The 27992-nt window shown below is 25.5% G+C and overlaps 1 protein-coding gene across 2 annotated transcripts; it reads right to left on the bottom strand.

Annotated features, from left to right (window-relative positions):
- Positions 1-27950, bottom strand: LOC122716389 (FMRFamide receptor). 2 transcript variants are annotated; one of them, XM_043939410.1, is made up of 6 exons: positions 25002-27950; positions 4480-5309; positions 3380-3648; positions 3106-3295; positions 648-815; positions 1-551 (listed from the first exon to the last, which is right to left on the bottom strand). In XM_043939410.1, exons 2-6 carry the CDS (start codon positions 4774-4776, stop codon positions 240-242), a joined length of 1236 nt encoding a protein of 411 aa, XP_043795345.1. In that variant the 5' UTR covers positions 4777-5309; positions 25002-27950; the 3' UTR covers positions 1-239. The 2 variants fall into 2 exon arrangements, with proteins under 2 accessions (XP_043795345.1, XP_043795344.1); XM_043939409.1 differs by having other exon boundaries at positions 1-815.
- Between the last annotated feature and the right edge of the window lie 42 nt (positions 27951-27992).

The raw sequence follows: 27992 nt of genomic DNA, 5'->3' as shown, positions 1-27992 counted from the left end.
TATTAGATTTAATAGCATATAAAAATAAATTTAAAATTATTCGATGATTTTATTTGAATATTAATATTTATCGATGATAAAGATAAACATTTATACTTTCAAACTTAATCGAATGTATTCGATTCAAATGGTTTTCATTTGTAAAAAATTTTCTCATTTTATTTTGCCTAATAAAGAAGTATTCGTTGTTGTTGATTAATAACTGGTCGATTTATTGAAATTAAATTATTTAAAATTTTTTATAGCGTAGAATCTACATCTTTTTTATTCCATCCATTTTGCGCGTTCGATATTCTGGACATCTGACTAGGACTTCTTGCAGGATAATAAATACAAGGTCCTGGACTGGCAGGTCTTCCCGACATTTTGACACTCTGTCGTGTACTACCATTTGAAATATTGTTATTTCTATTGATAGTACTCGATCTGTTAAGGTGACAATGTCTGATAGAGTTTCTTTCTATATTGGTCATATTAGTAACGATTGATTCGTCATAATGGAATTCTGGACTATCTCTTCCAGGTCCGAATAGTTTTGAACTGCAAAATAACTTTAGAAATATCCTCTTGAATTTTCTACCGAAGATCACGTAGATAATGAAATTGATACTACTATTAATTGTCACAAGAAGATTGCCTGTCTGTACCAGCCAAAGTGGTGGATCGTTGAGGAAAGTCTCATGAATATTTGAGGCAAGTGGTAGGATGTTGCAAATTAGGAAAACAATCACCACACAAAGTAACATTGTTGCTAATCCAATTTCACGTCTCTGATGTCGTGAAAGCTGTTGCAAATCTCTGTTCGCTTTTCTCACCTGAAAAATGATATAATTTTATTAATAGTATTTAAAATTTTTTTTAACATCTTTAATTAATTTTTTTAATATAATAAATTTTTAATTTTATTTGAATTGAAATAAACACAAAAACTAAAAATTATAGAAAAAAAATTTATTTTTCTGTAATTGTAAAAAATTGTAACGAAACGAAATTGTAAAAAACGAATTGTAAAAAATATAAATATTTTTTATTGTAGAAATATTTATCGAAAATTATAATAGAAATATAAATAAAAATTAAAAAAATATAAAAGAAAAAATAAATTAAGAAATAATTAAAGTTTATTGTAAAAGTAGAATAGTGCAGTAATGACTGAATATTTTTATTTTTTTAGATTGTTGCATGACCTATATATTATTTTAATAAATGTAATAAATTTGTGAAAAATATACAAGCTTTAAATAGAATCAGACAGCGTAATAGCTTTGTTATCACTTTTGTATTTTATTATTTTTTTCAATTTTCTTTCTCTTTACTGATTTATAAAAAAATATGGAGCATTCATTAAGAATAATCTAAATCTTATGCATTTTTTAAACTATTATTTTTATTTTGTTATTGATTTTTATAATGTTTTTTTTCTTAATTTTAAATAGTAAAAAATACAAATAAAGTTATTTTTCCATTTATTACTTTTTTCTATTTTATTGTTGTCAATTTTAACTTTATTTATTAATCAATTTTAACTTTATCTATTTAATTATAAAAATTTTTTTAAAAAATATTATAGTGATAAATCATAAAAATTTAAAGACATAATACTATTGTTTAAAATATGAAAGCACTAAGAAATTAAAAAAAAAAAAAAACATTAAAAGTGAGATATTAAACTTAAATCTTAAAACAATTAAAATAATAAAATAATATATATTGAAATAAAGATGATGATAAAAATTTAGAAAAATATAAATTTTTTATTTATCAAATAATATATATTTTTTTTGAGCTCATTAACTCAAAAGTAGATAGTATATATAACTTGATGTAATACATAGAAATTTTGTCATTTATATTATTACTTATTCCAAAATTTTGAATCTTCTTCAAATTTACAATATATTTTTCCAAAATCTCGATAAAATGAATTGTTTTTTTCATTTCATTTATATTAACATATAAAAAGAAAGAAATAAGTATAATAAATACAATTTGTGATACCAAAACTTTCGAGAAATCATTGTTATATTATTAAGACAATTTTTTATATAAGAGATTGTGCAAAATTATGTGAAAATTTATTTATTCGATTTATTATTTTTTTTACTTTTTAAATAAAAGAGTTTATTATTTATTTTTTCGTTAACACTTCTTAAAATTAGTATCTTATTCATATTCATTAAAGAAATGATTCACACAAATTGCATCGTGTATAAGTGATATAAAAAGTTGTCTTAATCGTAATAAAATAAAGCATATTTGCTTTCGTGAGCTTTTGAATGAATAAATTTAAAAAAAAGAAGAAGATAAATTGGCCAAGAAGAAGATAAATAAAATGTGTACTCATAGTTCCACCCTAAAGCATACATTCTAGTTAAATTATCTATGTATTCATAAATTTACTTTTTTCTTTTTTTATCTTTGTGGTAATATGTTGTAATGATCCATTCATATTATAGTTTTTACCTGCTATTTGAATATAATATCTAAATGAAATAATTTAAATAAATGGTGGTGGATTTAAATTTCGCATTAAAATATAATTTTGTTTATTTAATATTGTTAAGTTAATTAATATTTTTATCGATAAAATATTATTGTATTTCGAACGATTGATTTATCAAATAATGAATGATGATAGATGTATGCAGCAATTTCAAATATATTTTTATTCTATTTATATAATTTTTATAAGAATAATATATATATATATATATATATATAATTAAACAAAAAAATTTATTTGATTTTTGAAGTTAAATTGCAAAGATAATATTTTCGATGATATTATGATTTTATAAAAATATTTTATAAAAAAAAATCGTATCTCTTGTTAAAACACATTCCATATTTTATTAAATTTGTTAATAAAAGAATTAATTGAAGAAATTCGTTTTTTTTTAAACTGTTTGCTTTCAGATATAATATTCATGAAGAAAATAAAATATACAATATGCTGAATAAAAATTTTAGAGAACTTTATAATAACAGTTAAAAGAATTTTTTTTTAAACATGTTGAATTTACATGATTCTATTGATATGAAAGTATCAAATTTTTGTGCATTTTTAAATTTTAAACGATACAAGAAGAAGATTATTTTACTTACTCTTCGATAAATAGCTACATTGAAGATCACTAAAGCAAGGAAAGGAAAAAGATAACAAATAAAGAAATACATCCAATGAACGTAAAGTGTGACATATAAATTGTTGCTTCTTAAATCAGCTGGATACACGCAATATACAGTAACATTGTATTTCCAATGAGTTTCTGTGTAGTACTCTACTTCCCAAAATCTGTAGAAAAAAAAAAATTATTTATTATAAGTATATTAACAGAATTATTCAAACTTCAATCTAATGAATATCAAAATTACTTACTTTGGTAAATTGTAAAAAAAGGAAAATATCAAAATAATCGCCACAGCTAATCGAGCTCGTCCATATGTACAAAAAGATCTAGCTTGTAAGGGGTGACATACTGCGATATATCTCTCAAGTGTCACAGTCAGAGTCAAATATACCGTTGCTATATGTGCCATACATGATAATGGATATAAGAATCGGACTATCTTCGGGTAGACGATGAACCTATAGTCGAACAGCAGGCCAGTGTATGTGTAAATTGCGATTAAGCCATAAATCAATATCTGAAAATGTCATAAGCTTTTTTTCACTTATTTTATTTGTTTCTGTTCATTCTTCAAGCGGAATAATGAAAACAGTTGAAAGTAGAATTAAAAAAAAAATTCTCTTCAAGTAATTAAGATTTTTTCTCAAATAATAAAAATATTCCGATTTAATTGGAGAAAAATTCCTTTATTTTTGAATTTAATATTTTTTGTATGTACAAATTGCATTAAAAATGAACCATATTTAAAAGTGAAGTCAAAAACTAATTATTTGAACACTTAAGAAATCTTGATATTAATTTCGAAATTATAAAAGATTTTTGCATGAAAATAAATATTTTTATTGAAATCAAAAATATATAATGAAAAATTTATTGAATATCAAAATGTATTGAAAAATTTACACTGTTATGATGTGTTAATATTTTTGTTTGAATTTATAATTTCTTTACATTTCTACATTTAGCTTTATATCTTTAATAAAACAATAAATTAATAAAAATTTTTCATCATCATACAAATTTATTTCCGAGAGAATATATAGTTAATAAATAAATTCGTGGATGATGAAATGTTCGTATGTTTGTATGTTATTGTGTAAAAAATTCTGTATCTTCTATTTACTTCATAAATAGTCATAATTTAAAATTCTACTTTAGCAAGCCTTTTAAGCTATTTTCTCGTATCTAGAACATAATGCCTGCATAAATTTTTAGAAACTTTTCAAGATCAACTGTTAACAATTTTTCTTCGAACATGTTTATTTTATTTTTTTTTATTAATTAATCTATTAACATATTAATATATTAATTTTTTTAACACATTTATTAATATTATAATATTACTTACCGAAATGATAATTAACATGGTGTCGCATCTGGCTAGACCAATTAGCAAATAATTAATCGATGATTTCATTTGCGGCCTCGAAAGAATGATCATCGAGATTGCGTTGCCAAATATTCCAAAAATTCCGATCAAATTTACTAGTATACCATAAATAATGAAATCGAAGAGACCGCTCGAATTGATTTCTTGTTTACACTCAAGTGGTTCTCTCGTATTCTCCTCGATCGATAAATTTTTCGATAATTGACTAGCATTGTAGTAATTAGTATAGTTCAAAACTTCGAGGTTTATTTCCATCGTTTTCAACTACCTTCGTTTCACTTTTTCGCCCGATTCTTCATTAGTGTTCTTCGTTTTATTTAGCTCTTACGTCACCATTTTTGATTATTTTTTATCTTTGTTATATTTATACATATTAATTCTTTTTATATATTAATTAATTTCTCCTATATTAAAGAAATATTTACTCACGAATGAATTTATCTTTATTATTTTACTTATATCTGTATAATTCAATTCTGCATTATATGATTTCAATATGCATTATATGAATTAAGATATTTATTATTTCATTACTTTCACTATCTTTTGATTTTGTAAGAATCAAGAATCAATAGTTTTGGTAACATGATGAAGAAGATTTTATCAAAATCTTAAAATGCTATCTTATTTCTTGTTGTTCTTCTATTTTCTTAAATATTATTGAATTTAATTCAATTTGTTTGGTCTTGATAAAAGTTTCGTAAACTTCTTGTATTTGCATCTGTAACGTATCGTAATTTTCCAACAATCGATAATTCGGTTTCCTTTTGGCTTTTATTCTCATAAATCTGTAATCAAAAATTGCGAAGTATGTTAAAATGCAATATCAAAATCACTTTTATTGAATAGAATAAAATATTATTTAATAATTAACAGATATTTACCTAATACATATATATATATATATATATACATAATAATTACAAAAAGTATTTGTAAATACCCTTACTTTTTAATGAAACATTTTTTTGTAAAATTTAAACAATATCAAATTTTTGTAAACTTAAAAGTACTATTAAATAATACAAAATATAATGTACTCGAATATAATTAATTAGTATATAAATTTTATGATATATATAATATAATAAATATAATAAATATATAATAAATATAAATATTTTCTTAATCACTATATCTATTCACATGCTTTCTGTAGAGAAAAAGAAAAAAATTCTAAAAAATACCGCCAGAGATCGGGAGTGTCGCTTTATGTTTCTATTCAAAACTCAATACGACGTGTATTGAAAGTTATATTCCGTGTTCTTTATCGCGTAACATTTAAAAACGGCGCGTGAAAAGTTTTCGTTGTGGGTGATCATCAAATTGTCAAATTTGTTGACTCTTCTCTAACGTAAAAGAAAAATATTTATACATATATTGCCTAACTATATTCGAATATATGTAGACATTAACTTTGACCTTATTAAGTAAACAGTAACACAGAGGGAAGGGAGGATATGTATACGCAAACGATATCCGATACTTGTGATTTAGTGATTTCATGACTTTGAATGATGTTTTAACTAATAATAAATTTTTTAATATTAACGGCTCAATGAAACAAACGAATTTTAATGAAATATAATAATGTAAGAATAAAAACGAAATCGTGTTTTATATCGAGAGTATTTCAAAGTTTGCTTGCTATTGTATACCAAGAAGGCCGATTGGATTAAGAAGCTGTGACGTTCTACTGAACTGTAAGTTAGAAATCTTAGAAGTTTCTATAAATAATGTATGGATAGAATACATCTTTTGAGACGACTAATAATTATATATATGATAACATATGGTAAATTATTCTCTTTCTATAGAAATATTAAACAATAAAAATACATATCTTAAATTCATTTCGAAGGTAATATTGTAATGTTACTGTAATATTACTATAGTATATATAAGATATATACATAACAAGCATCTCACTATATAACCTAAACATTAATTTGATTGAACATTTATTTTTCGATTGAAATATGCACAAGATAAATAAATTTTAAAAAGATTAAATAATTAAAGATAGTAATAGAGATTAAAATAAATAATAAAATGTAATTAAAATAGAAAATTATTAAAATATCGAATGTTATTAATATAAATGTCATACGAAAATTAATTTACCATTTTAAAGATATTATGAAAGCAAAAAAATATATCAATTAAATATTAATATAACGTAATATACGTAATATTAATAATATTAATAAACTAATGATTCGAATACATTTATGATTTTTTTGCAACATATCTTCGTTTCATAATTTTTATAAATGTTAATTAATTCACTTGAGATTTTATATGTTATATTATTTTGATATTTTTATGTTATTATTATAATAAGAATAACATTATTTTCGAAATTTATATATAATATATATATATATTGTTTAATATTTCATTGTTGAGTACTTATATTTATATGTTCAAAAAATAGTATAATTATTTGCAGAAAAATTTAATAAAAAAATTAATCGTTGAGATTATATTTATTGGTAAATATTAATTTGTTCGAAAAATAACGAGCATGATATTGTTGTTAATTTAATCGATCGCCATTATATTATTTCAAGTATCAATTGACATGTTTCAATCGTTAATTTATTTTTTCCTTATTTCCATTTTGTCAATTTTGTGCGAACATTATTTCAATGTTTTTTAATTTTTTGATTTAATATATCAATGTTTCTTCAATAAAAACTTTTCGAATTATTTTATCGAATATCGTGCAAATTTGAAAGAGTGAAATCTCTTTAAATCTCTTTCGTAATAATTTTGTAATAATAATTGTTTTAAAAAATAGAACAGAGTAAAAATACTTGGAAGCAAAAATACTTAGAAGCAAATAAATGTTTTATTTGTGGTTAAAATAAATAAATAAATAAATAAATAACAAAAGAAATTTATAAAATGAAATTCGTAAAGAATTTAATTTCTTTTTGCATTTTAAATAAATCTAAATTTTATCAATAAATTCTTTTAAATACTTTATTTGAAAATTATTATTTCCATTAATGTTGCAAGTTTCTTTTTTTCGATAATAATTTATAACAAATTACTTATTAATAAATGATATTTTTATAAAAATAATGCCTATATTTTAATATTATTGAATATTGATATTATATAATATATCATGTCGATAATATTGAATATAAAATTTATTAATAATATTTAATTAATAGTTGATTCAATATGATTTCAATATGAATAATGTTTCAATATTTTAAATTAAATTATATATTTTTTTATATAAGAACAATAAGATGCATATAATTAAATATAATATAGATAAAAAATTTATAAAAAAATGAAAAAATTTATATCGCTACCAAGAATGAGATATTTTGCATTGTAAAACAGTGTGTAATTTATACAAACAATAGATGACAGAAAAAAATTATATTTTTATTTTTTTTTATAAACATTATATTCATTGTTCATTAAATCATTTCATACAAAATAAAGATAAAAAAATATAAAATATTCTTTTTTTATCATCATTTAAGTTTCTTTCACAGATGACAAAATATTTTATAAATCGATTATTCACTACAAATTTTCGATTAATTATATATACATCATACGTTGTAATACTTTTGTAAATTGTAGATTTTATAAATCTATAAAACTAATTTATTAAAATAGTCGTGAAAAAGATATCACATTATAAAATATAAATGTAATAAATTGATAAAATGATTTTATTCTAAGTTTAATTGGGGATATAGTAGAAGAATGAAATGTTACAATCTTGTCAAAAAGAGATAAAGTTGCGAACATAACGTCGCGAAATATTTCATTATATCATAGTAAAATATCTATATTATTGTATAATCATTTTATCATGGATCTGATATCTCATTTTTGGTAGCGAAAAGATTAATAATAAACCTTGTTAACCAATAAATATTGAAAAACAATGTTCTAACCTAAAAAAAACCGTACGAAATTATTAGAAATTTTAACAAATTAACTTTCAAGATATTTGTATACATTTTGAAAAAGTTATTGTGTTGCATTATTGTAATGCATACGTAATAATATTCTTTCGTTCTTCGAAAGAATATTGTGTAAAAATTATCATCATCTTCTATAAATATTCGTTAGTCGTAGTTTAGTTTTCGAAGTAGCCAAATAATATCTTTGAAAGGTACGTACGTTCGAAGATATGCCAGAATTCAAATAAATTATTTGAGAATTATTTCAAGTATAGTAAGACCAAGTATATGGTGCATTAGCAACATCTCTTTAATCATGATTAAGGCTAACGACTGCATACATTGTTGTTTGAATTAACAGTTTAATGAAAACGACTCGTTGCTACGGCATCTCGCGTATAAAAGTGAATAGGGCAATATTTGTTGTCCTACATTACTATATCACAATGCTTGTACTTCATTCCCAATTGTAGTTTCTTGTACCCTGTTGTATATTATTAAGGTTTGTGTAATAGAAAATTTTTACAATTTTTAACAATTTAACATTTTTTCAAATTCATATAATAAAATTCTATATATAACTTATGAAAGATATGTCATATATATCTATTTTTATTTAGTTATATATTCATTGTAAGTAAATTTAACATTAATTTCAAGTTTATATAAATTCAAAATATAATTCAAAATTATGAAAAATAGATCATATCTATTTTTATTTTTAATTATAGTTTGTTTAAAAAAATTTAAACATGAAGAGATCAATTCAATAAATATTCTATCAAGAATAATGGAGTTTGAAAATGTTATATTTTCTTTGAGAATATAATTATTATTATTTGCTCAATTTAGTAATACAATTTTATTAATTTTTTTCATTAAATAGTTACAAGAAGTAAGTAATTAATTCTCGCGTGAAATCATTGAAAGTATGGATGCAATAGCATATAATAACGAGATCAATAGTTTCACCCTGGAACCGAGGTCGCTATCGTGATTAATGAACGAGTTATAATTACGGGAAGAGGACTAATAAAGTCGTTAAGACATCGTTGACCTTAAATTATCATTTATGAGTTATTTATTACGATTTGTCAGGTGAAGTATTTGAGAAGAAATGCGACAAAGCTCGAGGAAAACAGTTATGTTTTATTCATTCAAGCCTTTTAGCATTTATTTATTTTAATTCTTCATAGTTGAAAGAATTAAATGCACATCAAACGTATGCTATCAAAAAATGTGTTAACCATTAAGAGTTAATAATAATTTCGTTACCATATTCTGTGAAGATATGCTTTTCTTAGTTAAAGTTGACTCAAAAAACAGTGTCGTCTATATCATTATCATAAAATCAGTTTTTTAATTTTCTTTACTTTACATGGAAATGAGTTACTTATATATAGAAGGGCAAGTTATTTAAATATGAAAAAAGGATGTTGTAATTTTAAAAATTAGTTAAAAACTACTGTTATAGAATAAAAGTTCATTATAAAATCATTTCGATTCATCATAAAACTAGGCATTTTTTTCTCCAATCTTTTTTTGCCAATTTTAATCCGTTAATAAATTTTGCAATTTTAAATAATAGTGATTTTTTTTATAGGATTAAAAATAAATCAATGTTATAATCGATATTTTATGATATTTAATAAATTTTAGTTTTATTACGTTTACGAAAAGTTGCATTTTTCCATATTGCAAAATCGTTATAATTACACAGAACTGATGTCTTTTTATACCAAATGATTTGTAAAATGTTTGTATTTTTTTTAAAGATAGACAACAAATATGCACTTTTAATATGCAAATAGTAAAATTAGATATATTTAAATAATATATATTTATAATATTATATATAAATAATATAAGATGGAATATATAAGAAAAATACATAAAAAGTGGAGTCTCTTTTTTATTGCTTCATTTCTTTTAATCATTTCATAAAATTAATTCGAGGAGTAAACGTGTGTAAATATTCGATTGAAACTTTTCTAGACATAAATCTTTCTTGTTCTAACGTTTATGAAACATGTTTACATGGTCAGAAGAATAATTCATGATAAAATTTGTATTTACATCTCACATATACTTATCAAGTGCATAATTAAGATCTTGTTGTGGCAAAATAGAATAGATTGATAAAAAAAATATTAACCACTGTGCCATTTGCAAACAACATTTGCATTTCTCTTTTGTTCTGTTATTGTAATTCCATTATAAGTAATGAATATCTCATTATGTAAATAATATTTATAAATTTCAAAATTATTCTCGAATTTTACAATTTCAACGGATATTGTTGCAGTTTTCTTAAAAACTCATTTTTTTTATTAAGAAGAAATAAACTATATTAAAAAATCTGCTATTTCAAGATCAGTATTCGTTTAAAACGAAATACACTGTATAAAAAATGAAAATATCACTAGGATGCATCTAGTTATTTTATAGTGAAATTAAACAGTATGTAAAGAAATACAGTATTCTATGCAATACGATATATAAAGAAATAAGCACATCCTAGTAATTCTAAGCATATAAAAAAAAATCGAGATTCATAAAGTTTAATTTCAAAGAATTTTATGTAAAATTTCTCTTCAGTGGACAGAAAATTTCCACTTGTTCTCGATTGTTGTGAGATTAACACACATTGGCAGCCAATGCTGTCTTTTGACACGAAAGTTCTACTATTAAGTGAATATAAAAAATTAGATTATCAGATAAATTGAAAATTTTTTCTCTTTATAAATCTTAAGTATTACAATCTAATCCTAGTTATTATAAAATATACATAACTTGTTGCTAAACGTGAAAACTATTTGCATGCATCAGGAACCATTTAAAGATTCATAAATGGCATCAGTAAAGAATTAAAAATGACGTAAAAATATCATCGATTGCCAAATTGACGATATTATAAATTGGTGTTCATCGAAGCTTGTAAAATGTACATAGATATAGAGATTATATTTCCTTCAGCACGCAACAGTGAACATTCGTCACATTCATCAGAATAGATTCGGCCCAGTTGGCCGACTATTAAATAAACCCAATACACAACAACGCGAAGGATTTCAACCAACATTTTTTTTTTTTTTTTTTTTTTTTTATCAATCTTCGTCCATAAATTTCTCGAGACAAAAGTAACGTTCCATTAAATCGACTTTGGTAAATCGGTCATATGGTGTCGAGGCTACTGATCTCGTTGCTCGTGCAAAGTGGAGCAGCCAGGAAATGAGACGGTATTACTGTCACTTATAAGTAATAACCTTCAAGTGTGAACAACATCTAACGTGTCTTCTCTTATATCGCCTATTAGACAAGTGGAATCGTGTCGTCAGGCTTTTAGATTTACATTTCGTCGTAAAAGGAAATTTGTAAGTCGATAAGGATAAATTTGGACGAGTGCTTTTGTCCTTAATTGATGAAAAAAATAATCAAAAAAGTTACACTAAGTAATTCTGCTCCTTTAGATTTTATTTTGGTTTAATAAAGAAACAGATTTTGATTATTTAGAGAAAAAATTTTATCAATATGAGATAAGGAATTAAATATATTAGGTATGATTTTTCTATATTTATTTTGTAATTGAAAGATATTTTAATAACAGGATATATAATTGAAAGAACATAATTTTTAGAAAATAATACGAAGGATATTTTTAATTAAGATTAAGAAACGAAGCAGAATTGAAGTAATATTTTGTTAAAAATGTGAAAAATATTTGAAAAATCGATGTAATTAATCAGATTAATAAAAAGATTTCATTAAATTATTAAAATATTTAATATAAAATTATTAAAATTATTAAAATAAATGCTAAAAGTATTAACTTTTTATTATTATAAAAACTAAGAATAAATAAATATAATAACAATTTGTTCAAATTAAAAGTCCTTTATTTATAAATTGTGATTAAAAAATATGTCTAAATTATTTAAAAGTCGTTGTCAATGTTCATTAAGTAGGCCAAGTTTGTTCTTGATTCCGCGTGTCTAATTCTTTTTTCCTTTTTAAATACCGTTTTCCCGCTCAAACAGAAACAGATGGCACGAGTCGAGGCTTCGCCCCATCATTCAATCGTCAAAAATACAACTCGTTGCAACGAGAGACGAGAAAGAGGCGCAGATGTTGAAATGTCGTTTAACCTTCGTTTAGAAAGTGGAGTAACCGTGCCACGAGATGGGAATGCGATAAGTGGTAACAGTCGTTTAAGATCAGACGGCGTGTCTCCTTTTACTCGCGTCAAGAAAAATAAATTTCGATTCTATTATGTTTGTTATTATCAATTCCTTGCTGATATTCGATTACAGCGAGCACAGTTTCGAAATTTCGAATCTAAGTATGATGGCTCTTATGTCGTTTCTCGGGATTTAACCGTGATATCATTTTATTTTTTTTTTAAAAAAAGATTCAGATACGATTGTAAATTGCACGATGTGCGATTATTTTCGGTTCACCGTGGTCGAGTTCTACGAAACCTCTTCTCGTCGTTCTTACTCACGACCCATTTCTGAACTGTCGTGATTTTTAAAGAATCCTCATCGTTTAATAGTTTTTTTTATTTTCATCGTTTAAAAAATTTTTTTAAGGCTAGAATTAGAATTGAAATATAACAATTCAGAATCGTAAACTATATTATCTTGGTTCGTAAGTAAAAATTAAAAATACTTTTTAATATTTTGTTTTAATATAGACAATAATATAGACTTTAATTAATCAAAAAAAAAAAAAAATAAATTTATTTAAACTAGGATACATAATTCTATTTACAATGTACAAAATCAAATCATCATGATTCTGAACATTATTGTACATTTAAATTTGTATAAACGCGTAAACATTTAATAATAAGATTCGAACGAGCCTCGTGTCACGCACTCACACAAGTCAAGAGAATAAAAGTTATTTTGAAATCTCTCGTCTTATATAAATATCTTAGAAATATGTATTAAAGAGTGTTTTGTTTCTCTGTGAATTTTTGCAAAAACTCTAAACTCTGCCCAAATCGTGAAATACAATTGCATGAATGAATGGGTCGGTAAATACGAGCGAATGTTCGACCAAAATGTCGTGTACGAAACTCGAGCAGAAAATCTCGCGAACATTTGGCGGTTGATCGTTGAGAGTGAGGAGCGGGATTTCTGGTGATGTCACCATTAAATTATGCAACTGTATACGGCAAGTGAATTGGTTGAATCGGTAAAATTTCACGTAAATGTGGCGAGATTGGCTCGATCCAAATTTCACAATCGCCAAGGCCACGCACGCACACATCNTCTCTCTCTCTCTCTCTCTCTCTCTCTCTCTCTCTCTCTCTAAAGAGAGATTCGGTCTTAGTGGACAGTGTTTCACGTTAAAATTAGATAAGAAGTTCCTACAATTGAGTCAGAGTTGAGAACATCCGAAGCTAGAAGCTAGACGTATTTTTAGTGGGTTGGCAATAACGAAAGCAGCAGCTGATCATTTTATCGAGCCGACGATAGGTTTTTCATATGTTAAATGTTGAAGTAGATAGAGAAAATAAAAATTGTGCCTTTAGTTTTTTAGATCTTTCAAATTTAATTTGATTGATATTATATAAGGTATATAATATGGATAATGATGCGTTAATTGATGTGTTATGTCGTTGCAATTAAAAAAAAACAAAAATTGCGATTTTTAGAGAAAATGATTTCGCGAGACGATATTTTGAATCGTTATGAGAACGTGTAAGGATATCATGTCATAGTGCCAAATTGGAAGTGCGCAATTTATAAATTCATTTATAGGATTCTAGCGATAATTGTTTTTTGTTTATAAATAAATCAGAAATTTTGAGTTATATATAAATGAACGATATTTATTTTTAATCTTTCAAATTAATGATGGAAAAGTTAGTTTCTGTTAAATAAATTTTTCAACGTGATGCTTTTTAATGCATCAATTTTTTGTTTCTTTTTTTAAACATTATTTTTTGATCTTTTCGTTCTTATATTTATTATATTATTAATTTCAACATTTTATAAATAAATTGTTTAGGAGTTCTTGTGACATTTAACTTCTAATTTCCTTCATTCAAAATTATTTTTATATAATAGGAAATATTATCTGATATCAAAAAATAACTTTGAAACGGTTTGAAATCAAAAAATTTACTGATGAAATAGAATTTAGGATAGAATTTGAATTTTATTTAAAAATTATTTAAAATCATACAAGGCAATTTTTATATTATTATTAATATTCAAGAATGATTTTAAAAAAATAATGGATCTGTACTTATTAAACGTCTTTATTAAGGCATTTATTATTTCGTTTTCTTCTTTTTTTTTTTCTTCTTTATTCTATCTGATTTCTTTTTTCAGAACCATGACATTATTTTCAATGAAAATAAATTCTTATATCACGAATATTTTAGACTTACTTGTTGTTAAAGTGAAATCTCAGAATCGGAAAAAAATGAGAATATTTTTTTCTTTTTCCATTTTCGAGCTATTTTTTTTTTTTAATCTTTTATTTTTCTTTGTCATTGTTTAAAATTTCTATTTCAATAAATTTCAAATTTTTCAAGAAAATTTCTAAACATCTGAAAGAATATACAGTGTTTTCTACAATACTGAGAGTCGTCAATTATAATTTTTTCAATTTAAAAAATTTAAAATGAAAAAAAATCCGAAATCCAAAGTCTAAACATCGCAAAAATTCTAGTATTGCAAATATATTAATAATATTAATTATAGTTTTTTATATTATATTATGTGAAATGTTATAAATTATATATTAATTCATGCATAAAATCGAGTATAAAATTTGGATTATTTTTTTCAAAAATGTGTCGTTTGTTCTAGATTAAAGTGACAGAAAAAAAAAATTTTTTTTCCAAATGAAACTTAATCAGCAATCAATTAATTACAATAGCGAAATCTAACAAAAAACTTTTTATTCAGTACAAAATAAAGATCTCATCTCTTTTCTTTTAAATAAAATTATATATATATATATATTTTTGCCCCAATTGATCCATAATTGTATTATATTCAAAATATTATATCTTCAAGTGATGTATATCACGTAATAAAGACGAAATTAACGTTCACAGTATACAAAGTTCTAAATATTGTACAGTACAATTCCATTTATATTAATTTGTCACAACACACAAGAAGCACATTTTAGGAAATAGGAACCCGTATGTTCATATAAAAATATTTTCTTTAAAATGCATAATGAATAATATTCAACTCTTATATACAATTCAAAATATTATAAAACAATTTTGCAAATATAATAATTTTTTAATTATATCATAAATAATATTCTATCATATTATGGACACGTTCTTATATAAAAGGAGTGATTGTCCAGATACAGAAATAGAAATTCATCTTAAGTTAGGTGATAATCAATCCCTACGTAAGTTCTCGTTCGCATAAACGAAGTTCCACTCTGAATTCGAAACACTCTGCGCCTAATGGAATGCCCTTCTCGTCAACCCGAGAAAGTTGGGACACTTATTACATTACATACAATTCTATATAGTTAAGGATACAATTTAAGTTGTTGAGTAAAGGACATGGATTTGGTAGTGCTTAGGAGCGTCTCGTTATCCTGATTGTACCTTCAAGGCTCCGTATAGTTGGACTCTCTCTCTCGAGGAAGATCAAGGACGCTTATTTACCTAGCTAATCTTCGCCTTTATCGTTTGAACGAGTGGATCTTCCTCTCGCTTTCGAGTTTCTCCCCCCTCCCTTTTTTTCTTTTTTTTTTTCTTAGAGAGATAGAAAAAAAGTTCTACGAGTTGAACGAAATGTCTAAGGAGTTTTGATCCATTTTATCGATTTTTGTTTGCTTTAATCTTCCTCATCCAATCATTTGCTTCCTCGTTACATTTTACGATGAGAAAATCAAATGATGTTTTTTTTTTTTCTCTTAGAGCAGATAAAAAAAATAAATAAATGGGATAAATGTACGTGATATTTAAGTTTTATAAATCAGGGAATTAAAATGAAAGGAAATATTATCAGTTATATATTTTTTGTATACAATTGCCTTTTGTCTGAAATTAATGAGGAATTATATTGAGATAGATACTTGATTATATGCGCTTATCTTCGTTTTACGAATATATAACTTGAATTAGAATAACCATTTTTGATATGTATTACAAGTAGATAGTTTTAGTGTTAATATTTATTAATAGTGAAATGTAGTAAATGTTTAATATTTTCTCAAAGCTCAAAGTGATATAAAAGTCACTTTTATATTTCTATATAGTTATATTGAAATAAATAAGTATCTTTCACTATAAAATTGTCCATTTGGAATGATTCTAAATAAAAATATCTACTTTGGCTCTTTCTGAAAACTACTTTGCGATACTTCATAGCTTGGGAATCTACGCGTTAGAGTAGCTGAAATTGGATCTATCAGATAAAGAGGTAGAAGAAATTTCTTATTCGGGTAACCATGAAACAACCCTTAAATAGAATTTGGACTAATGCTGTTTACTCAGAAAAGTTCAATTCAGGATAAGTAAAAATATATTAGCTCATAAAAATATTCGAACATCATTTTATAGGGAATTTAATTTAAAATATTTTGATTTGAATAAAAATTTGCGTGTACGTAAAAGATAATGGATTATATATGAAGCACTTTTTTTTAAAAATGTTTTTAAAAGAGTTGAAATATGTTATATCCAACGTTTCAGTATTCTTTTATGTTTTAAATACAATTTTTTTTTTTTTGATAATTTTACAGCAGAATGATAGCAGCACGTGGAATAATCTTCTTTTTTTGATCATCTATTCATACTGCTTGAAAAATGATTAGATATCAAATAAAAAAGTTGTATTTTATATTTTTTCATTATACTTCTTTTCATATATGTGTGTAATCGTTTTATATAATAGATTTATTTTTAGTTTTCTTAATTTTTAATACGTATATTGTTCCATTTTTCTCGTTTTTCTGTTATTTTCAAGTAAAAATTTAGAGATATTCCAGTTTTGGATGCATCTATATCGTGCATTGAAAATTCTTCATCAATATTTAAGACTTCAAGATTAAGATTCATCACTTTTGTTAAATTTTCTGTTTGAAAAATCTTTTTCATTGAGCTTTTCTTTCAAGCTTTATATGCATATATGCATAATGAATAAATTACCAGAAAACAGATTTAAAGAATTGAAGAATAAATTTAAATCTTTGTAGATAATTTGAATTGTTTGTGTAAACAAAATTTTATTTCTGAATTCTTCTCAAGAATTGGAAGAGTTTTTATTCGTATAATGAACTTATAGAAAAATGAGTATTTCAAAATTTTTTCAAATTTCTTGAAAGTCTAAAATAATGAAAAAATAAAATAATTAATTATAGAATATGCGAAAAATATTTTGTAATGATACATTTTTAAAAAAAGCAGCGAATATCACAGAATATTTAATTACATAATTATAACTATATATATATATATTTATTTATTTATTTTATTTAATCGATTAACGAATTATATCGCCTAACTTAGTTAATTTAACCAATAATCACAATTAATTAATGGCAAAGAATCGAATTACACAATTCCTGTTATGTCTATTGGAAAACTGTTCAGTTCGATAGCATTGCCAAGTATTAACGTGATTGGAAAAGTGTTCTCTTTTAATTGTTCGTTATATACAGGGTATCTTAACTTTTTCCAAACCTCTTAATCCCATAATTTTACAAAATTTGAGTTAAAAATATAATAATTTTTCACTATGAATCAACTATTAAAAAACATATGATTTTAAAAAAAATTTAACAAAAATAATTAATAAAACCATATTGCATCCTCTTCTATACCATACAATTTTTATACGAAACATTACATCACATTGAAACAATCATGTTACTGAGACTAAAATCCTGTAATGCAATCATATCACATTTAAACGATTGCCATCGATCGATGAGAGATAATTAAAAAATTATGATCAAACATGAGCTCAAGTTGTTTGACTCGTCAAGATCTTGTACACGGCGTGGAAATTCTGGCGTGAGATAGGAGGGTGCCGTTAACATTCTAGGCAAGAATTTTCCTAAAATTCACAATTGAATACCGCCTCTGTATAATGAAACACGTACAACGTGAAAGAATCCTTAAATGCAACCGTATCTCCACACTCTGTACGTAAACTGCTTTTGATAACACTTCCTATTTTTCTTTTTTACGAGCACCGTTTATAAAAAAAGTTTTAATAACAATCCATCCGCTTTTTTAAATGGATATTACCATAGAGAAATATTAGCGTTCTTCATTCTCCAATGCATTCTTCTCGAGCGATTGTTCCATTTAACGAATAAAAATTAGAATTATTTATTATTGTCTTTTTCCCCTAAATATTAGAAATTAATTGAAATTAATTTTCAACGATGCGATTGAAAATTTGAACCTTTTGAAATAGACATAGAAATCTTTTTCTTTAAATTATAATAACAATTGAAATTTTTTGGAAAAAAATGTAATTAATTAAATTATATACATATATTTATATATTAGTGATATATCACGTAATAAACACGAAATTAACGTTACTAACGTGCAAAGTTTTTAAATATTGTACAGTGAAACTCCATTTATATTAACTTGTCGAACAAGCAATTTCATGTAACCAGGTTGTTTATATAACATGTAAGAGTTTATTTATGATTTTTCGTCCGATTAATGAGAGTTCACATTTATATGAGAGAAAACTTTGTTAATAATTTCTAAAGTGTATAACGATCTATCAAATATAAACATTATAATCAGACACATTAAATTTTGGAATTCGTTGAACAAGTTAATTTATATTTTATTTTACTGAAAACATTTAACGTCTAATTCATCGGGCAATTTTCTTTATACATGTTTATTATTTGTGGCCAAAGATGCAAGAAACGTTCCTTCTTCCTTAGATTTCTTAAATTCTCAAATGCAACGAAAATATTCGTCAGCAACAGTTTCATTAATAACATTAAAAAAATACGAATTAATTAATAGAATTAATAAACGAAACATTTGTTATTATTTACAATAAATACATCGTTGCAAATAAAAGCATTAAAGAGATTTACTGTTAAGAAAATCGAAATCTATAAATATAGATTTAATACAAAGAGAAATTTTCATAAAATATATTAATATAAGTAAGATACATTACAGGATAGAAAAATTTATACACTGTGTTCCTAAAATATGGTATCCATATAGTATACATTTAGACACGTTCTGTTTCATTCATTCACTCAAGACAGTTAATCTGTTTGTTTGCGTTATGAATTTATAAACAACGTCAGTTAAAGATTTATCCCGATAATTTACAACTTTAAAAAATAACAAGCAAAGCATTCTAATAATTTATTTATTTCGGTTTCGAGATACCGAAGAAATTTTCTTAACGTGTAAGATCAATTTTATCGAATCACTCATTTTATTTAAACGGATATTATCCTTCAAATCGTAATGATTTTTGGAATAAACTATTTGGCATTGCTATGACAAGCAGACAAACTATCGCAATATCAACAGTTTTGACATTGTTTATAAACATGAATAGCAATGGTTGGCCAGATTCAGTAAACGAAACAGATTTTGTCTAATAATAAATGCACGCCTACGCGTGATGAATTTTCAAAGTTAATTTTCTTCTCTGGGAGAAATCAACGTGAGAGAATTTTGTTCAATTGTTCATTTTTCGACAAACTTTCAATCCAAAAAAAAAAAAAATTACTCTCCTTTGAAGAATCGCGATTCTAAATTCTATATTTAATAATTTTTTAAAATAATAATAGTTTTAGTTTAACAATAAACTCGAGTCGAGTTTTAACGACTTTAAAGCTACACAACACATGGCTCTCAACGTTAACGTAACGCATTAACGATCTTCTTTAAAAACTAAACTCGGGCACATATGTTCCCGTGCAATATCACCCACTTTATTCGCCAGAGACATGAATATGCAGTTCTTGAAATGTATTTTATTTTAAATATAAGAGGATGTTTATTGATATAAAGATTTTAGAGATGCTAGTGCTCGATTGAGATCTCAATTTTTTTTTTTTTATAAAATATCGTTTAATCGTTGTAATTTGAAATTAATGTTAGAGCACAAAGTAAACTTAAAAGGAAATCAGTTCGTTTTATGTGCTGTAGTTTATATTTTTGTTGTAAATACAATTTTTAGAGGTGAAAATATATAATATGTGTTTAAGTTAAGTTTTAAAAATATCAGAGATAATTTTGTAATAATTTAATAGATTATACGTATAAATCTTTTTTACCAGAATATATCACTCTGAGAGAGTATTATATAGAGAGAGTATAGATTCTTAAAATTTCAATGTTTCTTTCGTTTTTCAAAATTTTATAACGATACACAAAGTACAACTTCAGATGATGTAAAATGATGATATAGAATATTTTTTAGTGCTCCATTATCTTCAAGTTGTAAAATCCTCAAGCAAAATTGTATTCAAACGTAAAATAAAAAGGGCTTTCTAAAATTTACATTTTTAAAAATACTAATTTATATAAGAACAAAAACATGGATTTTGAATAAAAATAAATTCGAAATTTTTTTAATTGTGCCACTATTAAACAGCAATATCTCCATTTAATCTCCATTTTCTCAAAAACAAGGACACAATTGATAAAATATTCTATTCTACCTATCTTTTGTTTATTTTCACATATAGAACAATCTCTTATCGATAATATTAGATAATTCATATGAATCAACTTATACTCACTTTGTATAAACAAATTTTATTATCTCTTTTCATTACTGTAGAATCTTATTCAATTTAAATTGCCCTCGATTCAAACATCTTATATATATATATATATATATATATATATATATATATATATTCATATGCTTTTGACATAAAGAAAATATATCCTTAATATAGAATTCATATTCTTTCCCATTTCTTCCTCCTCGTCGTCGAATCTCACAATAACTCGTAATAAAAGTAAAATAAAACTCACAATAAAAAAAATTCCATTCCCATAAAATCGACATTAAGAAAAAAAAAAAAAAACTTCTCTTGTATAAGAAGAAAATGCCAACTACAGCGATCGGCTTTAGTCTTTCGAGCTATGACTACCCCCCAAATAAAACCGATCGATGTCGAAAATCTCGGTCGTAAATTTAGAAAGGTTCACTCCACGATGTAGAACCGCCTTTTTCGCGTTTTATTTTCTCCCTCTTCTTCGCATTATCGTGAACGATCCTTTCGATCTTTGGCTATATCGTTACGGGTGTACTTACATCGAAATGTGTTATTTCGAGTGGCGAGGGAAAATATTTTTCAGCCATCATCGTCGTATTATATATATATATACACACGATGATTATTGCTTTTTATAGAAACAGAAATGTTCAGATCAAAATTCGTTTCACGTTTTCGTTGTTATTTCGAAGTACGATGTACTCGTTGGATCGATTGTCGCGTTTTTGGGTGTTTGCTTTTTTTAACACGTTGAATTTTAACATCATCTTGTTAATAATTTTTCGAGTCGTGCGATGTTTGTTTGTGAAAAAAAAAAAATTAAGTAAACGAAGCTTCAGAAATAAGATAATTTTGCTTTTTATTAAATATGTATTATGTTCATAGATAAAATAAATAAATAATTAATTTATATGATAAATTCAATGTTTTTATTTCTGTTTAAAAAATAAATTTTAATAAAAATTCAGTTCAAATTAGAACTAATTTTGATTCTGTTATCTATCATTGTTCTATTGTAAGGTATGGTCGAGCAGATTTCGTGACGCATCAATTATTGTACCCTTCATATGTAAAATATTCTTGATAAAGCATATTATATAAACTTCGTGTGTAATGAAATATTTAAGCATGTTTCGAAGCGTTGTTTTAAAAGAAAAATTTAAAAGAAAAGATAGATATTTGTAGTTTTAAAAAAAAGAAAAATATAGGAGAAATTATAAATATTCAATCATTCAACTTTGTGATTCGCGAAAAATATTTTTGCTATAAGAAAAAAAGAAGAAAAAATAAATGAAAATTGTTCGAAAATTTCCATTAAAATAATAAAAAACGAGATATCGAATGATCAAATATGAGATAATTTTCTATAGCACACTGAATAACGATGATGATACTCGAATTCGCAGTCAAATAAACGCATCGATATTTGCATATGTATTGGTCGAGTGAATCTCTCGCTGTTTTAGCTATTCACACCGATTGAATAATTCACCCTGATACGGTGAATTTGTCGGTTCAAATATATCGACTTTACCTCAATTCGCACAACTAAGTGTAGCTTCGTACGCCTTTTTCTTTTTTTTTCTTTCTTTTTTTTTTTTTTTTATCTCTCATATTATACATTTTCTCATAATTTAACATCAATGGAATTCATTATTAAAGTTCCACAAGTTTCACTCGTCAGAAATAATTGATATAATTTATCACAATAAATTTATGATAAATTCTCAGTGAAAATATAAAATTAATAGAGACAAATATTTCTCCGAATTACACGTTATTCCGTAATTAAAAGATTATATTGGAATATGTATACAGATTGAATAATTAATTTAATAATGGATAATCGTATATTAATTACAATAATTTATCTTTGTATACTTTGATACTATATACACTTATGTATATTTAATTTCAAGTTTATTACGATATATATTTACGCGGTTATTATAATAACATACTCTAATTGCATACGATTTTAAATTGTAAAATATTTGTATTTCATGTTTAAGTGTTTAATACAAAATGTATATGGATGAAATATTCAAGAGTGCGTTTAACTCGAAGCAAAATTAATTTTTAATTCCTCCTCTATCTTAAAACAATTTTCAATGAAGATTTCAATAAATAATAAGACTTTTGATTAATGTTTTCTTGTTGTATTCTTGCAAATCGATCAAATTGCATATTTTAATACAAGTAACTATTGAGTTGAAATTCGACTTGAAATAATTCTATTAAAACAATAGAATATGAGAGTAATTTTGTATATATCGTTGAATAACATTTTCTTCTATTATATTATAATTCCAACAAAATATAAATTTCAAAAAATATCAATGCTCCGTTTTTGCAATTAATTTTTGTATTTTAGATTAATATTAATATTTATTTCAATTATTTATCTTTCAATAACACATCTGTCAGTTTCTTTAAAGTCAGATGTCGTTCAAGACATGTCATTTGAAATAAAGAATAGTTGGAAGAACCTCAGCTTCACTTGAAAGAATATTTCAAGTCAAGTCAAACAACAAGTCCACGTTAAAGCGTTATCAACTTACTTAAATACAAGTGTCAAATTGATTGATGATTGGAAACAACGTGTAGAAACGTGAAAGGATATTGCAAGTCAAATAAACATGTTTATATCGCTCAAGTAGTTTTAAATTACACGAGTTCAAGACGAATTCAATTTGATCAATCTAAACGAGATTTTAAATTGTATTTACACTAAGCAACTTTCAAGTCAACTTGTCTAACTCGTGCCGTTTATTTTATCCTATTAAAATGCAATATATAGTGAGTGATTTTGAACTTGTTTCAGAGATTGTTTATAATGTATAACTTAGAGACATTAACTTTCTTAAGATAAACAATGTTATACCTAGATAATAATAATATGATGGTTAATATGATAAATAATTTAAGTCGATATTAACTTCAACTTCAATGTAATAAAATACAATGTATATAATGTATATAGAGTGTTTTCTGTTTTTTTTTTCTGCAAAATTTCAGGATTATTATAATTTATAAGAAAGAAAAAGAAATGTTATATAAAAATATATGCATAATTATACACTAAAAAATATGAATTTTGATTTTAAATGGTTAAATGAGAATTTAAACATTTTAAGCGATCTTTGAGAAATATCGCAAGTAAATTGTTTATGCAAATTAAGATTTATATGGATGCAACTATAAAATGGAATTGAATTTAAGATTTATTTCAAGATTTATTCCTTTGAATACACATTTTGCTTTGAATTTTATGTCTTTTTGCACATTATATATGTATTCTGTAGATATTTGTACATTTGAATTTTCCATAAATATAAACACATGTTATTAAAAATTAATTATTATTTAAAATTGTTTATAAAACTTAAAACATTTGTATTTTCACTATAATATTTTTTTCTCATATTTATTTATAAATTATATTCCCACTTTGGTCGAAAAAATAAAAAACATTCTATATAAACATCTATTTTTTTTTCATAATTTTTTGATAACAATTTGATTAAATAAAAAAATAATTAGAGCCTTTTTATATTATCATTCGTTTAAAAATTAATCATCGATTATCAATAAATATATCGATATAATGCTCGTTTTTCTCGTTTTTATCTTATTATTCTATTTTTTTTTTATTATATATTTTCGCCATTTCGATTACACGGCGTGAAAAATAAGCATTAAATCGATCAACGATCGATTACATTTATTTCCAATCAACGAAAACCGCATAATATGAAAAAAGTTGTTAATAAAACAAAAACATATTCCGTTTTATCTTTTTCTCACCTGGCTGAAATGCGTGTTAACTCGCATTTCCAAATATTCGTATCCAAAATCATGACATAATTACTCGCTTCTCCATAACAATCATCACTAGAATATATAAGAATCACAGTAGGAATGTACGCAAAATATAATCAAAATCGTAAATCATGTCGTGTCGAGCAATCTGTCAAAGATTTTTTGTCAGATGCTGCAGCGTGCCCCTCCTTCTATCGATTTTTGGTATAGCATGTAACGCCGTTCTTTCCGGTTTCAAATATTTCGAAGCGGAGAACTCGAAGCAGGAGAACTGCATTCAATTTTGCAAAGATTTTATCTTTCAATTAAAGTTCTTAATACAAAAAAATCTTGCCGTTAATCTCAAACAATAGGACAGAATTCACTTTCTTTTGATCACAAAGAAACAATTCGAGATTGCACATTAAATCTCTTACGTCGGTATTATCGCACATATATATCTGACACTGTTCTATATAATTTCCCTATGCAGTCTCGTATATCTTCTAGGAGCTTAAAGGAGATCTACCTTTACACTCGTCTAAAACCGTTTAAATGACGTATCTTTCAAACATTTCATATCTCGTGCGTTTCTCTCATCGAACATAACCTCAAAAGTTTGGATATTTTTTCATAGACACTGTTCATCTCGTATTTTTTCATTTTCGTCTTTTTCATCATTATTCATATGTACAGAAATGTCCTTGGTTTAATTCTTTTTTTTTTTAAATTATATACGACTCTCTTGCGGATAAATACAATTTTGCAACTTTAATCTATTCTTGTACAGCTATTCCATTATTTAGTCGATGCTATATAAAAGATCCGAAGCCGCTTTCTACGAAAAAAGTTGATTACAATTCTTTCTCCGTTTTCTCGCATTCTTTTTCTCTGTCTCTTGAGAGAAATAGCAGGAAATAGTTCCAAACACGAAATAGTTCTTGTCCTCGTTTTCTTTTATCCCTTTGCTGGAGACAAAACCGAGACGGTCCTCCTTCGACGATCGTTGACAAGCACGATCGAATTGCTGTGAGGGCGCCACGGTCTCTCCTTTCGATTCGAAATCACGAAAACGATCCCTTTCGGGCTCGTGAAGTGATTATTGGGATAATCGAATTTCTTATACGTTTGCGACAAAGGTCGTGCCTATCGCATCCTTTTTATTGTTCCGCTGCTTCGACTAATACCATTTTTCTTTCTTTAATGGAGACTCGATCGATCGCTATTGTTTCATTTTTTTTTTCTTATCGATCTATCGAATTTTATCGATACGATAATCGAGTAGATTCAGCTAAATGCGATGTGTAATTAATATTCTCTTGAATGTCTTCTGAAGAATTATTCAGAAGAATCTCCTTTTCATTTATTATTTTATTTAAAAATTTGAATTTAACAATTAAAACTATTCTGAAATAGTTTATTGGTTAGTCCCAAGTTCGAAATTAATAATTTGGACGACCTTGAACAACCATTCGGAAGTATCTTTCTTGTTATTTAAAGATGAAAGAAATAGAATAATTTCGAAGTTCTTCGTCTTCGATGACGATTCACGTTATTTAAAAACATAATTTCATTCGGACGAAATTAATTTCGCATAATTCCGTGCAATTTATTATTTGTTTGTTTCTCCGCTTCGAAGAAACTTTGTTATTTCGCCTAGCAAAAAAAATCAATCCTTCCATTAATTATCTTCCTTGCCACTTTGCTGCCAATGCAATTTATCAAATTTTAATTAACGCATCGATGTTTAGTTCGCGCCTGTGACGAAAATCTACACCTTCTCTTCTCCTTCTTCTTCTTTTTTTCTTTTTTTTCTGAGAAATTGATTTTGACGATGATAAAATTACATTTAAATCGTCACTTTATCATTCGTTTGACACGATTCTTTAAATGTCAGAAACATTTGATATGGAATATTAACGTTAGTTAAACTTTGTCTTGCACCGATAAGAGATATATTTTTCGTTAGAATTAACCGGATTAATATTCACTGTAACTTCTGATGAAACTTGAGTGGATAAATGGGAAAACCAATATTTTGAATAAACGATTCGCAGAAGTAGGAATGGAAAGATATTAAAAAATGTCGACGCATCAATCTGATCTGAATATTAAGAGGAATTAAATATATCATTCTCGGAGGGCGAGAAGAATAGGCTAAGTTAACGAGGAAAAACGCTTTTTCGGGTCAACAGTTTGTTAAGAGGCTTTTATACTTAATCCTGACATAAGTTCTTTTTTTGTCTATTCAAACACATCGCGCGCTCACGCTCCCTTATCCAAAAGAGAATGAAGAGGAACAAGAAACAAGACAGTTGGAATATTATTACCGAAAATTATGCGAAATAAATTATGAGATTTCGAGGATTTAATATTGATATCAATAATTTTTTCACGTATTTTACTTTTTTTTAATCCGCACCTTTGTCTCGAAAAATACTTTCTCCCTATATATCTTCTTTTATTCTTCCTTTCTGTTTACTTCTCAATTCGAAACAGTATTTTTTCTTTTAAACACACAGATCCCAGGTTTTCTTCTCGTTGCTCCAAGAGTTATCAAGAGAACAATTTTGAACAATCTTCGATCGTGTTTACACTCGTACGAAATCCTCCCGGATCTCTTCTCTTTTTTTTTTATCTTATTGGCACCTTATTTGAAACGTTCTACGTTTCTAAAATTACGTCGACGACACTCCCGTCGATATCACTTGGCTCCGTTTTCGGATTTTCACCCGAGCGTTTGTTTCCTTTTTTTAGCCGGCTGCGAGCCGCGCGAACATCCGCGACGAATACTTTCTCCTCAAACTTTCTCACGATCCCTCCTCTTCCTTTCCCACTTTTCCTTCCCTTAAATAATCCTCGTGTAAAAAAATAACACACTCGTCACTCGTGATCGAAGGGACGACATTTCAATCTCTCGAGATTCTCCCCTGCGAGAAAGCGATAAAGCCGACACGCAACCTCGAAGCGCTTGCAGCGCACTGAGCGCTCCGCCGA

Source organism: Apis laboriosa, unplaced genomic scaffold (genome assembly GCF_014066325.1).
Source record: "Apis laboriosa isolate Shangri-la unplaced genomic scaffold, ASM1406632v1 scaffold45_cov149, whole genome shotgun sequence".
Classification (NCBI taxonomy): Eukaryota; Metazoa; Arthropoda; class Insecta; order Hymenoptera; family Apidae; genus Apis; species Apis laboriosa.
This window is presented reverse-complemented; position numbering and strand designations above follow the sequence as displayed.

Coding starts and splice junctions, on each gene's coding strand:
- LOC122716389 (XM_043939409.1), bottom strand. CDS start 4,776: ATGGAAATAAACCTCGAAGTTTTGAACTATACTAATTACTACAATGCT. Junction 3,296..3,379: donor TTTTTTTACAATTTACCAAA/GTAAGTAATTTT, acceptor TTTTTTCTACAG/ATTTTGGGAAGTAGAGTACT. Junction 816..3,105: donor ATGTAGCTATTTATCGAAGA/GTAAGTAAAATA, acceptor ATCATTTTTCAG/GTGAGAAAAGCGAACAGAGA.